Below are 16,514 nucleotides of genomic sequence, written 5' to 3'. Positions count from 1 at the left end.
AGGAATTTTGGAAAATTTTCACAAGAATTGTAAATTTTGTACAGATGTATAGTTCCATGTTGGACAGACAAAGAAACGTGAGAGAGAGAGGAGAAGAAAAATGACTGAATCTGGATCAGTAATGGTGAACCTTTTGGAAACAGCGGAAAATGCATAACTTGACTCTGATGGTGTGGCACACATGCCTCTCCACCAAAGAAAAAGTCTCAGCTTCAGTCCTACTGCCGTCACTGCCAAAAAGGCCACCTCATGCTGTTCCCCAAGGTGCAGGATCACTTATTGACATAAGTGCAATAAATAAATACAATAATTAGTACAAACAGCAGCCATGATGATTAATCAGCAAATAGTAAAGCTATGTAACAGGGCCCTTAACACATTCAGAGAACAAGGCCTGGGTGTGTAGCCAAATTTTTAAAGCTTGGTGAAAAGCCAACAGGGTTGGGGCCATTCTAATCTCTGAAGGGAGAATATTCCATAAGGCAAGGCCTACAGCAGAAAAAGCTCATTGTTATACCTAATTGTGCATTTTAGAAATGGAAAGTGATTAAACTTGGAAATGCATAGACAGAAAAACTTTGGGGATACACAGGTAGTCCTCAACTTACAACAGTTCATTTAGTGACCGAAGTTAGAATGGCATTGAAAAAAGTGACTTATGACCATTTTTCACAGTTACCATGGTCACATTATCCAACTTCAGATGCTTGGCAACTGACTCACATTTATGATGGTTGCAGTGTTCTGGGGTTATGTGATCACATTTTCTGACCTTCTGACAAGCAAAGTCAATGGAAAAGCCAGATTCACTTAATGACCGTATTACTAACCAAACAATTGCAGTGATTAACTTAACTGCAGCAAAAAACAGGGACAAAACTCACTTAGCAACTGTCTTACTTAACAACTGAAATTTGGGGCTCAATTGTGGTCGTAAATCGAGGACTATCTATATTGAGGGATAGATGGAAAGAGAGATATAAAAAGATGATTAGTAAGTCCTTTTTTTGGATTATCAATCTCTCTTTTTCATTATAGATCTGTACTGACCCAAAAAAGTTGCTTTTACATATTGAATTTTCTGTGCATACTGAGTACACTAGTTAGTTAGTTAGTTAGTTAGTTAGTTAGTTAGTTAGTGAAATTTATTGGTCTTTATAAATATCCTAAGGTAGGTATAATCATAAATCAAGGGTACCTTCAAATAAAAGTCAAGTTGGTGGCCATAACTTTAGAAATTTAAACCCAGCCTTTTTCTTTTTTTAACAAACATTGACACATGCAAAAGAGAGCAAGCTTTTGATTTTGCACTCCCAGCTGCCATTCTGTTTTATCTTCTCCTGCCCCCAGCATACACCCTGGTACAACTCCTAGTCTTCGAAGGTATAGACAAGGAGATTTATGAAAATGATCCCTTCTGCCAGGACCACATTCACATGGCTATGGCCAATATTTCAAGCAAACCATTTACCTTGGCCTGAATAGCAACTGCTCTATCCATGCAGTGAATCCTGCCCTTGTTTTAATTCTGTAGCCTCCTGAATGTAGTTTTGTGATGCCTGAAAAGAAAGCCATGGTTCAACCAAACACAGAATGTCTGTCTAGCTCCAGGACACTCCCCTAAAATAGGAGCATCTCCCTCCATTCCTCTTTCCAGGGATGTTGTTTGTTTGTTGGCATGTGGAAAAAAAGCGTTGATGTGATTAATAAAATTGATTTTCTCCTCAAAAGCTATAAGCCTTAGTTTACTTAAAGAGTGATCAGTGCCTAGAACAAAATGCAGACAATTACAATTCTATCTAATAATTTGACTTTCTGGACAAATATGCAGTCTATAAAATTGGGGGTTCTTGCCATTAGCCCAACCAAAGGAGTCTTTATTATAAGAGGTGTGGCTTTTCTATCAGACTTCTTCATCTGAATATAAAGTCAAACAAAATATAGCTGGGAAAAATATTAAAAGTTTTTTCTTTTTTTTACATGGAAGATCAACTTCAGGCTATCTGAACATGCGTACGCTACAACCTGCTGCTTTGAAATAAGAAGTGCAACATAAGAAGCTTAAGATCCCATTCCTCTTATTGTGGCTTGTGCAGCAATCTTTCCAGGCATGAAAGTTTGTAATATTTTCCAAGCTTCTAAACAAGGATTCTCAATGCTTCAGAATGTTTAGCATAGTGTTTCTCAACTTGAAGATGGGCAGACTTCAACTCCCAGAATTCCCCAGCTAGCTCTGCTCTGGGAGTTGAAGTCCACCATCTTCAAGTTGTCAAGGCTGAGAAACACTGCATCTCAAGATGCAATCCTCTCCTACTGAAAACTTAACTTCAAGGAAGGCTTATTTGTACTCTGTTTGACACTTCCATTTTTGTCACAGGTGATCTCCGCCAGATTGAGAGAAAGGAAAAGGATGAATGAAGTTGCAAGAGGCAGAAGAACTGGTTATGAGAAAAGAAGAGGCAAGGATCATGAAGCTGATGATACTGCTAGGATTTTGTGAGGATATTTTGGAAACAATTCAGTGATGTAGAAACTGCAATTGGGCTTTGTGAGAATAAGGTTTGTAGAGTGTACAGTCTCAGTGGCAAAGGACAGGGGACTGAATTTCCTGCAATGTCCAGTATCAGCCTAGGATCTTCACCTCATCATAGGAACCTACCATTGAAATCAACGAAATGGAGAAGTACTAAACCATACATTGGGTTTATATATTGTACTAAGTCATGGTTTGCTGAATAAGCCACCATTGGCTGGGCTCACTTTTTTGTCTAATTGATGATCTACAACTATAAACCATTAGCTTTAACATTTTTTTCTTACCATGATGTATGAATGCAGTCATGTAAAATGAGGAATATTTAATTCACAGGATAATCATTTCTTCTACAACATTGTTTATGCTGTTATATATAAAGTGGGGTGCAATTAGGATGTTTATTTTTAAAAAATCATCTTTGTAACTCGCTAAATCTTATTGAAGCAGCTAGGATTCCATGTTTTATTTTTTTAAAAAATGACCGAACTAATCACTCTGCCTAATGACAAGGCTGGTCTTATTTATTTCTCTCCCTCAAGCATTGTTCCACCTCATTAATCTGAAACTATCTTGTTTTCCCTAAGAACATCTTACGAAAGTCATCAGGAATAAAAGAGATATTCATTGTGTGTCTAAATTTTTAAATGCCTCTAGGGAAAAAGGTCATCTCTATGAATAACTGGTTCCACTGTTGCATTGCTTTTACAGTCAGGAAGATTTAAAAATTATAATAATAAAAATAATAATTGAGAACTATCTTGCAATGGCAAAAATCCATTATTTGACAATGGACAACAGATTTTTGACCTTTGATAAATAGGATATCCTTTCAGGTATTTGAGAGATTCTGTCTTGACTCTCTTGGCCTTCTCAAAGCTGAATAAATCCCAATTCCTTCAATCTCTCCTCATAAGGTTTAATTGCTCATCTTCTGATCATTCTCATTGCTCTTCTTTGAACCTTTTTTTTTTTTTTTAGTTTTTCTAAATCCTTAAACTGCAATGTGCAGAACTAGACTCTGTATTCAAGAAAATAACTTGAATACTTTCTGGGATTTGGAAATTACCTTTCACTTGATGTAGTTTAAAACTGTCCTTGATTTTACTGCTTCTATATTACACAAATGGTTCATATTCAGTTTGTAATCAACTACAAGATCTGTTTTGCATTTTTTTTAAACCAAGCCAGGAACCCTCTCCCTCCGAATATTGGGCTTGGGCATGTGTTTTTCTGTTTCCTAAATGAATAAATTTGCATTGGTCTCTACTTTTTTTGTTATTTTAAGCTCAATTCTCCAATCTGTTAGGATATTTTTGAATTTGATTTCTGACTTCTCTGGTATTAATTATCCCACCCAGTTCAAATTTCTATACTTACCTTTCCCTGTGATTCATGATCTGAGGTGCTTTGTAATCCTGCAGGTTCTTCTGAGGAGAGGCCTACTTCTAGATTGCTGTCAGTCACCTCCTGTTGACTTTGCTCCTGTTCTCTGCTCTTAGGTTTTCCTTTTTCCAATTTGAAGAGTCTGTCCAAAAAGGTTAACTCTTTGGACTTTGGTAAAGGGACATTCTCCTCTTTAGCTGTTGCTGAGAGTTCAGTTTCACTGTGAGATGCCTCACTTAGGTTTTTATCAGACGCTTTCTCTGCTGCAGCTGCCACCGAAAGCTCCCTGTTTTCACTCGATGCTTTGTTTGCTTGAGCCGCCTCTGAGCTGACATCAAGTTGAGCTGATCCAACGGATGAATTTGTCGCCTGCGCTTCAGTACGTCCTGGTACAGACCGTGAAAATGCAATGGCAAAACGAGATTTGGCAGCTGGTGGGATTGGTTTGGCTTCTTTCCCGAGATTATTTCCACTGGCCTCAGAGTTGGAGCTTATCTCCATTGTTTTCTGGGAAGAAACAGCTGCATTGTCCAGGCCAACACTCACTCTTGCATCCACTACAAGTGCAAACAAGAAAACAGCAATTCTCCATCACAACAGGAAAGATGCACTATTAATCGTAGCTCCCTGCATCTTTAATGGACTGACTGTAAACTGAAAGGTCTAAAGTCTAAACAAACACAGTGTACATGTTTTATTCTCTTACCAAGTATGATGTTTGGCCTAGCAAAGAATTTGAATTACCCAAATTCACCATATGGTTATTGGTCCATTTATAGGCCCTGCCTTTTTAATGACATAGGGCTGTAGGATAAAATGAAAATTAAATTAGCAAATAAGGATTAATAATTGGAAGCCTTCCCTATTTCAAAACTGTCTCAGCCCTGCAAAAGTGAGGCTGCTATTATTCATTTTTTAGGATATATTTTTCAAAATGGTAAAGGTGAGATTACAACCCTTTGTTGAATCTTCAGAAGTTGTCATTTTATGAGAAATAAGAATCTGGAAAACTCAGCAAAAAGGCAGAACTTGGTTTGAATGCCAGATGCTAGTTAATATTTGAGAACACAGACTGTTCAAGTACTGGCAGGGTTTCTTGTATACAGAGTTCTCAATTTATTTAATGACCATTCAAAGTTACAACAGTACAAAAAAAAAGTGACTTACAACCAGTCCTCACATTTACAACTATTGTAGCATTTCTATAGTCACATGAATAAAATTCAGGTGCTTGGCAACTAGCATGTATTTGTCATGGTTGAAGCATAATGGAATCGTGTTATTGCCATTTGTGACCTGACAAGCAAAGTCAGTGGGGGAAGTTGGATTCACTTAACAACCATGGAAAAAAAGGTTGTGAAATTGGCTGTGATTCACTTAATGTCCATATTGCTTAGTGATGGAAGCTTCGGTCCCAATTGAGGTCATAAAAGGAAGGGAAGGGAAGAGAAGGGATCAAGTTTATTTCTAAAGCTAAATCAATTTCATACTCTCCTATTCTAGTGTTTACATGGACACAATCATGCAGTTTTATAAGCAACAATGCAAAAGTTGCTTGCAATTGGATTCTTCCAATTTGCCAGTGTAGCCTACAGTTGTGGAACTTCCTGGTGTTCACCCACTCATGAACTAACCACATTTAATCGTGCTGTTTCCAGGCTAAAACACAAGGTCAGTTATTTGCTAAAACACTGAAGACTCTAGAGATGAAAACAACAATTGAACAACCTATTAATTTGTTCATTCACTTTGAAGAACTGTCTTTTACCTACTGTTTTCTATTCATTTTAATGTAAAGCCATCTTTTACCAGTTCTTCTTTCTCCCACATGAACTCTTTTTAAACAAGACACAAGAAAGTTTTGCATCCTTAAATATTACCATTGTCAAACTAGTTTCATGTTACATCAAATGGACATTTGAGTGATTGTTCATGTTTGAAAAAAAAGAACATACTTTTCTACTTCCTCTGGAAAAATAATACTGATAGCCATTGAGATGATGTAGCATTTCTTCAAAATGTCCAGTAATTCAGTTTCAAAAAATAATAATGTACAGATTAATATTCATATTTACTTCTTTATATTTAACGTCTTTCATCAAGGAAACATCTAGCAATCTGTGGCTTTTGGTCCTTCTCTCAGAAACTAACAATCACAGGCTGCAACCTGATACCCACATTAGAAACTGAACTATTATTTTTTATTATGCGATACTGCATAATGGGTGTTGTAGACCTATTCATCTCAAGGACCTGGATTGGAGAAAGTTGTCCTATTGGGAATTGGAAAGTGTCCCTTAGAGTCCACTTTGGTCCTTGGATTTAAGGAAGATTGTTGGTACCAGGGGGTAGGATTACATTAGAAATTCTGATCTTATTTAAGTATTTTTATAGGGGAAAAAATAAAACATGCCTTTATAGCTCCCAGGGTCTGAATTTTTGAAGTAATGGAATTCATAGATTCGTGATAGGAATATATTTGGAGGAGACTGAGGCTCAAGTAAGAATATCTAGTTGGCAAAAATTATAAGGGAGCACAACCTATTAAGAAGTTCTGTTGTGTTAGCAAAACAAACAAGAATTATTTCAGATAACTCTCAATCAATTAATTAATTAATCTTATAACTGTTTTGTAGAAAAAATACCTCATCCTGGAGCAATGCTTCAGAAGATTTACCATGATAACTCATTAATCAGTACAATACAGCAAAGCAGATTCTGGCTTGCAAGTGATAGCTGTTCACTCAGTTAAAAACAAAGATAAATGTGTGTTGATATCAGAGCTTGCACAACTTGCAGGAAGAATTTAAAGAATGCTTTTAGGCGTGTTCCTCAACTACTGTACAGAAACATTAGCCAAACATGCATAATAAAACAAGGGAATGAAAAAAATCCTAGAGTACTGAATGTACAGTAATAAATGAAAACCCAGAATAAATGAATTATGTTTATTTGTTACTATTCAAAACTTTCAGCAGAAAAGAAAGGGCGGAAAAAAGATGAGTGTCATGAATATATTTACTTCATATTGGACTCTGTTTCTATTTCTGTTTCTAAAGCAAATCTACAAAACTGCCCTAATCCATTGATTTTGTCTACCCGTTAGAATGTGGATCTGTATTTTTCAAAAGGCTTTCAAATGGAAAATTACTACTACCTGCCTCCTTTATTTCTTTGCTTATATCCTGCCTTTGTTATTTTTACAAACAACTCAAGGCAGAGGACATACAATACTCCTTCCTCTTCCTCTTTTCCTCATAACAACAACTCTTGAGGGGGTTGGGCTGTGAGAGTGACTGGCCCAAAGTCCCTCAACCAGTTTTCATGACTAAGATGGGATTTGAACTCATGGTCTCCCACTTTCTAGCCCGGTGACTAAACAATTAGACCAAACTGGCTCTATTACTTTCATTTTGGTTCCTCAAGTCATTACTGATTCCTGGCAGCTGCCTGAATTAGTCCCTGCAGTTTTCTTGGCAAGATTTCAACATTTCAGAAGTGATTTGCCATTGTTGCCTCTTTCTTAGGGCTTGGAAGGAATGATTGGACCAAGGTCACCCAGCTGGCTTCATGTCTAAGGCAAAACTAGAACTCACAGTATCCCAGTTTCTAATCTGCTACCTTAACAGTATACAAATTGATTCTCTCATGCTAGCTATCCTTTTATTCTCTATCTATATGCTTGATATGACCCTTAAACTTTCAAAAGCAGCTCTAGGCAGCTTACAGATAATTAGAAGAATAAAAAACAAAGAGTCCCAAAACAAAGCAAAGCAAATATCCAGAACAAAATAAAGTGGATCATCCACAGTATATTCCATTCAACTTCTTTCAGTTCTTCATTGGCTCCTCCCATACTCTGGCCCAATACCTAGGGTGAAAAGCCAGGTTTTATCAGAAAAAGGCCCATTTGAATCTAGGGTGAATATTGGTCCATAGAGCAGGTATGTTAGAGAAGGCATGTCACCTAACTTACACCAGGTGAAGGTGTTTCATAGAAGGGACTTGAAGCATGCTGGATAGACAGTCCTGTTAATAATCCAACCATGAAGAGACTTATAAGTGATAGATAAATTACACTTGGAAGTTTATAGGGAGCCAGTGAATAGGCCTCTAAATCTACGAATGACACAACTGGAAGACAAGATGAATTTGTGCAATGGCTATAGCTAATCTGATAGGAGTGAAGAGTCCAAGAGGACCCCTGGATTACACTCCCTGACTAGAACCAAAAGTGGATAATCCCAGTTGCTGGAGAAACTCAAAAGACAGAGATTCTTAGTCTTGCTTGGATTGAATCAAAGCCTGTTCTTCCCGATACGGATTCCTACAGCTTCCAGACACTAAGAGAGAACCTTGGCGGCATGACTTGGTCAGACCATGGTGGAAATGTACAACTGGATATCATCATCAACAGCAGCAGCAGCATGTTGAATAATGCTGGGCCATATATTGAGACATGACATCACCTAGCAGTTTTGTGTACTCATAATACTAAGGATCCTATCCATTTTTTCAGGATAAATGGGTTCAAATTCTTCCCAGGTAATCACACTAAACATTCCCTAGTAAATTTCATGTCTAACTAGAACTCACAGTATCCTTTACAGAAGCAGAATCTCTCAGAAGGTATAAAACTAATTTATCTGACAGATACCTAGTTTAGTCTTCACAGTGCCTGTTTCCACTGCCTCCTTCCCCAAGAAAGACAGGTTACCTAAACTATGCAGTAATCCACTTATCTGCAGATACAATAAGAGCAAAACAAATGGCTACATTTTGCTGCTGCTTTTATTGCCCCAAAGTAAATGTCAAGAAAGTTTTTCTTTTTTTTAATATATTATTTTATTGATTTTTTTAAAAAAAAACCATAAATCACTTAATAATTGGTGAACAGTGTGTTGTCTGGATTACATTTGTAAAACAATCATTAACAATTGATTTCTATAATCTATAATACACATAATGGTTTTAGTTGATTTCCTCTTTTCCCAAAATATCCTCTTTTGCAAACATTGAGTTAATACAATTCTTATTGTTTTGATAGATAACAATTAAATAAAAAGTAAACCAGGTAAAGTGTCTTTGTACAGAGCTTCTGCCTTTCCATGTTTGTTGAAAATCTTTTTCTTTTTCTCCGCTTCTCTTATCATTTCCTTTCTCTCTGATGTTCCTTACATTTCTACATTTCATTTTATCCAATCTGTTTTCTTGTCCTCAGATTTATTTTGTAGTCTTAAGGAATAAGTTGTTTTTTCCAATTCTTGTGATTTTTCCCCCCACTAGGATTAAATTATGTTTCCTTGTTTTGTTAAGTTCCATCTTTTAGTCACTATTCTCAATTCTATATCCATTTATCTGTTTTATCTGCTCTTTCTCTGGGAATTTTTTTGTTGTAAAGTTAACTTAGAAATAGATTGATTTATATTTTCAAAGTTATTTTGGATTTCTTTGTGGTTTAAAGTTATTGTTGTTTGAATTAGTTGCAGTATACTATATATCTCCTCCTGTGAAGTATTTATGTTTTCTTGATACGTTCTTTCTACTTGTCTCTAATCCATGATGGCCAAGAATTTGAGTTTTTCTCTTGCTTTCCTTTCTCTGCAAATATCTTTAGAATCCCAATTAAATAGATATTTGTAATCCAAATAGTTCAAAAAAGATTTTTTTCCTGAAATTTATAATTCTCTCTTTGTCTACAGCCCAGATTATTGTCTTTTTTTGTCATAGCTGTTCTTTGCTGTTAAGACTTTGAAGGTCACAAAGATTAGGTTTTCCCAGGTTTTGCCAAGTTTTATATTAAAGTCATAGCTATCATAGTCTTCATCCACCACTAGGTGTCAGCAACTATTTGTTTTTCAATTTCCAAAATGAACAATTATCTTTAAAATGAGAGTCTTAACCATGCAACCAATTTTAGATTTATCCAGATTTAAGTTTTAAATTTCAGGTTTTATATTTATTTCACTTCCATATCTTTTGATCCTCCATAAAAAGATTAATTTGCCGCTTCCGTTAGTATAAGGATGGGGCGGAAATCCCCCTCCTTCCTTATTGGAGGTATTTTGCTACCACGCAAAACGGAAAGTCCCCTCAAGAAAGTTTTTCACCCATGCTCAATTGGATTCACTGTTTACCATCCTTCAGTGATGCTTTTCCTGAATTCATCAGAAAACCATGGAGCTATCTGAGACCTACAGACAGGGTTAGTATGCGCAGTTCCCTCTGAAACCAAACAGGTTCATCAGGTGCCTGATATTTATCTGAAAGGAAGACTAAATTCTTTACAAAGAAATCATCTTTATAACAGGGTGGATACCTTAGATTAGATAAGTATATGTTAAAAGAAATAAACAAGTTTATTTTTCCATCTAGTATTTCTGTTGGTAAATATGGGGAACATTTCCAAAGGATGACAGGCAGTGATGGGATTCAGCCAGTTTGCACCAATTCGGCAGAACCGGTAGCTAATTTTTTGTTGCCCAGGCCCAGAACAGACTTCTGGAAGGGGCATCCACACAGAGAATTGGTTGTTCACATATTTGAATCCCACCACTGATGGCAGGTACTAACTATTCCTCTTATTAGAGGACTACCAGGAGGGCTAACTCACCAGGGTGATGTTTGAGAACTCCTGATCCTCCCCATGGCAGTGCTACCAATTGCTTCAAGAATGTTTTAAGTGTCTTCAGCTCAAAGTCACACGTGCTATGAAATAAACTCCTAATATTTGTGTCCATTATATTCAGTCCCCAGAAGCCTTTTGGATTCTTGTGACTCCATGGAGCCTACCAGAGATGATCAACAGTCCAGACATGCTTGACAGTTTCTGAAAGGTTTTTTTTTTAAAGGAACTTTGAGGAGTTCTTTGATGAAGAGTCACTCCGAGCTACATCAGAACTTGCAAACTATTCATGCATGCCACAAAGACTTGGAAGAATCAAGGAAGATTTTAACCCTGCGTTGATTTGCAATTAACTGAACCTTTTAGCTACAAAATAGGACATTCAACAGTGCAGATTGCCGGGGGCATCAGTGTAACTCCAGTAATAAAAAGCAAATGAAGATGGTAATTCTGTAGGTTGAAACTTCACAAGGTCACACAAATGAGTTTGACAAGATTATTTGGATTAGCCTCTGTTATTTTAAGCAGATTGTCAATCTTACCACACCCTTTGACTAAATATATTCTGCTGAATACACAACGTCAAGTAGGGTGCTGAAGCATATATTTATTAATGCTGGTCTCTCTCACATCCTTCATTGTGCTGTAGCTTCTCTGTCTGGTCCCTCTTTCCAATCAGAGAAAAATCTTCTTTTGACACTGAACTGAAACAGAAAAGCAACCTTTGGAGTTGACAGGCATGATTGCAACACTGACAGCACATTGTAGGTGCTGACACAAAATGGATGGGGGTGAGGAAGAACTTGTCTGGCCTGTTAAAAAATAGCCATTTACCACAAGGTAAAACTGCTTTTTCTAAGGTTCTAGGGCCAGCTCAGGCTTTCTGAGTTAGCTTTGCCTTTTTTTCTCTGGGGAAGTAGTCATATTGCCAAATAAAGTTTTAGACTACAACAATAATCCACCTTATTTGTTTTCTTATCCTGGTAATGTGGGATGCAACGACAGTTTTGAAAATAAATATGTTTCCACAGACTAGTACTTTACGATATTTCCACTGAAAAAGATAATCTTTGAAATTTTAAATTTTAGGCAGGATGGGAAGCCTAGACTATGCCAAAGTCAGTGTCCAGAGATTATAGGGTAGTTCTCGATTTATGACCACAATTGAGCCCAGCATTTCTATTGCTAAGCGAGACATTTGTTAAGTAAGCTTTGCCCCATTTTACAACCTTTCTTGCCACAGTTATTAAGTGAATCACTGCAGTTGTTAAGTTAGTAACACAATTGTTAAGTGAATCTGGCTTCCCCATTGTCTTTGCTTGTCAGAAGTTTGCAAAAGTGATCACATGGGGATATTGCAACTGTCATAAATATGAGTCAGTTGCCAAATGTCTGCATTTTGATCACATGATCATGAGATGCTGCAACAGTTGTAAATGTGAAAAACGGTCATAAGTCACTTTTTTCGGTGCTGTTGTAACTTTGAACAGTCACTAAATGAACTGTTGTAAGTCGAGGACTACCTGTATCTTCACACACATATACACTTTACTTACACCCCTCCCTTACATTCCCCTACACAGATCTGCAAAGATTTCCCTTATAACTATGCAATTAACTTCATGGCATAATGTGGTATTTCTTGAAATTCAAGATGCAAGACATTTTAGACAAGCTTGCAATAATGCGCACTTTCCTACAATATTATATGAATGCTAGTGTAGAATCTACTGCTCAGACTGTCAGTGGCAGAATGTTTGAAAGCATCTGAAAGTGTTGCTCATCTTGGCTTTTAGAATCGTATCTCAAATTAGGCTTCAAACATATCTATGCATTCAGCCATGAAAACATCTTAACATGCATCCAAAGAAAACTGTAGGGTTGGTTCACAATCTACTTACACTCAATTAAGTAGCAATAGATGCACAATCGGAAGAGCTGAAGGATCAGGTTAAGCACTGATCATCAGGGAGAACATCTATCCGTGTAGTCACTAAGAGCTGGTTAATAACTTGTTGGCATGTAATCAATCAACTCCCCTTCCAAAAGTATGAATATCCAAAGCAAAATCAATGCTACCTATGTTTCACAAAAAACGAAAGTCAAGCTAAAACGTGATTCTCACTAAGCTAAACATATTGAAAATTTGGATCTGATTCCTCCTATAAAAAACAAGAGGGATAGAAAGGTCAGTCTGATTTAAAGATCAAAAAGGTTGTGAGTTATAAATTCCACAGTTCCTTTTATTTTCCTAGTCTGACTGCTGCCTGATATTGGAACACAATGCAGGATGAAGAAAAACCGAGACCAAAGAAGTAATTATGGAATGAAATGTACTCAAACATAGACACACCATTTGTATGTTCCTTTCTCTAAAAATCTGCAGGATTGATACAAACCAGGACTAAGATATACACATCTGTTGCTATCACTTTTAATTTAACCCTTGCCTTGCAATCCACTTTCCACTTTATGATTCAAACAGATGTTTCTACAAGACTCTTCCATAACAGAAAATATTTTGCAAAGTACCAAGACCGTGTCTCTTGATAACAACCAGCTTTGTCTTCTTTGGCAGCTTTTACAAACATGGAATTACTTGAAGTGCCAAGTTGTTGTAAAAACTCTCTCCTCTGAAAGTTATTAGCAGAAATGTTCAGGAGAAAGAGCATGGGCTGTAATATGTTGAGTGTGCACAAGCAATGTGTTATGTTGTAGAACAAAGGCAAAAGTGATCAAAAGTAGCTACTGATTTCATAGATGAATAAAAATGTCTCCATTTTACGAGCAAATAAACAGGGGAGCAAAGCTCTTTGTGCAGGAATTTGGCAGGGAGATTGTAATTGATTCCACATAGCACAGCAAGTAAAGGAAGCTTCATGGTAATCTGCAAATTATGCACAATGCTTGTTCTGCTTGAAGAGAACAAGTTCCCATCCATTGCTTCTTGTCCTGGCTTCAGGTGCCTTGGAGAATAGGTTGACCCCCCCCTTCTTTTTTCTTTGTGGAAACCCCTTAGATATTGGAACAGTGCTATCATCTCACCCCGGTCCTTCTTTATATGGCTTTTGACTATCTTCTATCTGTCAAATCCTTCTTTCTTTTCTATGGCTGAAGACCAATTTTAGCAATGTATTAAGACATCAACAGCTGTGCACACTTCATAAACTGAAAATAGACAAACTAATACTTGTGGCAGATTGTTTACATATTGATCTTTGTCAACATTTGAATTAATGCAACTTGGAGGGAAGGGCGAGAAGGAAAATGTTCAGACATTTTTGCTCCTACTGTAAATTCTAATTCCTTTATCTATGATATAAGCTTCTAGACACCTATTTCCCTTTTTTCTTTTCTTTTCTGTTTAATAAAGTCTAGATCTGAAAAAAAATGCTTCAGATATAATATGCACCGGGGGACTGAAAAAGAATTCCTGCTTATCTTTCTAATCGAGAGTCAGTTCAATAAACAAGCTAACAGTTTTGGAGAAGCTGTTTGCAAACTGTTGGACATGTGATAGCCTGTTCAGTTGCAAGCAAGTTAAGCAACTTTAGGTCATGCCACTTGTCAGAGCCTGTCAATTACTTGACATGTTTTATTATTTTCTTGTAGCTCCAGCAGATAAGAAAGAGCCAGCAAGTTATTGATCTCCTAGATATGATAAGACTGGCTCAGCTTGATGTATGCAAAGTTGAGCAGACCAGGCTCATTATGTATAAAGCTCATTATGTATTAAGACAGGATTCAACACTAAAAATTAGCAGGGCAGTTCAGTTTTCCCACTTGATGTGTGGAAGTAAAAAATGAGTCCTCCAACCAACTGAAGGACCATCATTACCAACTTAGTTCTGGCACATGTAAGTTATCTCACAAGCCTTTTTTTCATCTCCAGCAGTTAAAATACAATGTCATAAACTCTAAGATTTTTTTTTTTTAAATCCATGGCATAAAGTAGCCACGATTCTTTGTTTGAAGGATTAACTCTTCCCTGGGGTGATGGAAATGGGAGCCTGTTTTTGCACCGGCATGTATCTTTTCTCTTTCCTGCAATGTCACATGGAAAAGAGGTGAGCCAACTCCAAATGAGTCAATCAAATCAAACTATTGATTAATGCAAGCTAACACCCACAATGTAAATTTGCTGTTGACTATCAGCCTTTTGTACTAAAAACTGCACCTTCATTGTACACAGAAAATAGACAAGTGATAATGCAGGACGCCCACACACACACACACACACACACACACACACTCACACACACACACACAGAGCAAGAATTTATAAGATCTACAAAGCACTTTCGATACGACAGTGGTAGGCTTTGTAAAATAATCCCAGAAAGATCTGTTTGTGGCAATAATTTAGGCTGTATTGGTGAGTGGAATCTTTTCCTTGAAACGTCTAGTGAAGATGGCCGTAAGTACTTTACTTGCAACTTGAAAAAAATTTCCTGGCCTTCCATTCTGCACAACATCAAAGAATGACACCTGCTCCTTAAACAATTCACAATGCTTAGAGGCTTGGAGCAATATTAGATTGAGGATACTCTGGGAAATCTCCCAAGGGATCCATGTCATCCTGGAGATCATTGGACATATGCAACTTGGGAGCATAGAGCTAAATACAAAACTTGTTGAGATACCAAAGATCTGGCAGCTGCCCAAAGTTATCAGCCCTATTAGACAGATGTGAGACATTGCTCAGAATTTACAGAGAAGAAATTCATTCATGTGAAATGTACTCAAATCCCTTTAGAGCATGTTGCTCTAATGTAATCTCCCTCAATATGCTACTATCCAAATGCTAAAGATGAAGGTTTCCTCTATCCCAAGCATGTCAAACTCGCGATATCACATGATGTCGTATCATGTGTATCGTGACTTTTTCCCCATTACCGACAATGGGATAGGCACGGTTTTGGTGTGATGAATCCAGCCCGCGGGCTGGCAATTTGACATGTCTGGTCTATCCAGCTGATTCTGACTCTAGGGGGCAGTGCACATCTCTGTTTCTCAGCCAAGGGAGCCAGCATTGTGGCATGGTAATGTGGCCAGCATGGTAATGTGGCCAGCATGACTATACCTTTCCACCACAGTGGTACCTATTTATCTATTTGCATTTGCATGCTTTTGAACTGCTAGGTGGGTAGGAGCTGGGGTAAATAACAGGAGCTCACTCCATTGTGAGGCATTAGGGTCTCAAACCTGGACTGTCAGCTTTTCAGCTGACAAGCTCAGCTTCTTTAACTGCTGAGCCATCATGTCCTTCAATCAAGATGCTACAGGATACCAACCAAATCATGCTTGGTAATAATGATAATTCTAATTTAGGACACCAATAGGTTGAAGGAAACTTTGGATTATTTTTTTAGAAAGACTCCAAAGTAAGTAAGTAAGTAAGTAAGTAAGTAAGTAAGTAAGTAAGTAAGTAAGTAAGGTGATGATAACAACTACTACTACTTGTTTGAGGTCTTATTTTTAAAACAGGACAGAAAAGGACAATTATATTTTGGTGAAATGGATTCTGGTTGCCTGTTGAAACCTTGATCAGGCCAGTTTTGGTTTTGCACTGCGGCTATCAAACTTAGGCATCCTCCCTTACTGAATTATTTGCATCATACTTCATGCTTCTTCTGTAGAGGTCCAATTCATGGGAGACATAAAGATTCCATGAATTCCCCTAAGCTTCCCAGTCTATAAAAAGCTCACTGCTTCTGCATTAACAAGGGTCAGCTATAAAAATACATATTATTTATCATGCTGATGGATTTTTACAACCTGCCCAGACAATCTTCACCTATAATATTGTATGGGTTAAACCCGCAAGCTTTCTATACTTCAAAAATAAACACTGACCCAGACTTCTGTGTCTCCATCGGGTGCTTTCCGGAACTGTTAGCGATATTGCTAGGGGAAGAGAGGAACTGTAGTGCCACCTCAGAGATATTTTCTTGAAATAGAGGGCAAACT

The 16,514-nt window shown here is 37.3% G+C and overlaps 1 protein-coding gene across 7 annotated transcripts in view; it reads right to left on the bottom strand.

Annotated features, from left to right (window-relative positions):
* Positions 1–16,514, bottom strand: part of BCAS1 (brain enriched myelin associated protein 1) — a 55,269-nt gene that overhangs the window by 30,405 nt on the left and 8,350 nt on the right. For all 7 annotated transcript variants that reach the window (XM_039343943.1, XM_039343936.1, XM_039343940.1 and 4 more), the window contains exon 4: positions 3,914–4,476. In XM_039343943.1, the coding sequence (XP_039199877.1) occupies positions 3,914–4,476 (563 nt within the window). The remainder of the gene's footprint in view (positions 1–3,913; positions 4,477–16,514) is intronic.

This window comes from Crotalus tigris, unplaced genomic scaffold (genome assembly GCF_016545835.1).
Source record: "Crotalus tigris isolate CLP2741 ecotype Arizona unplaced genomic scaffold, ASM1654583v1 scf7180000017881.257975618366:2651188, whole genome shotgun sequence".
NCBI lineage: Eukaryota > Metazoa > Chordata > Lepidosauria > Squamata > Viperidae > Crotalus > Crotalus tigris.
This window is presented reverse-complemented; position numbering and strand designations above follow the sequence as displayed.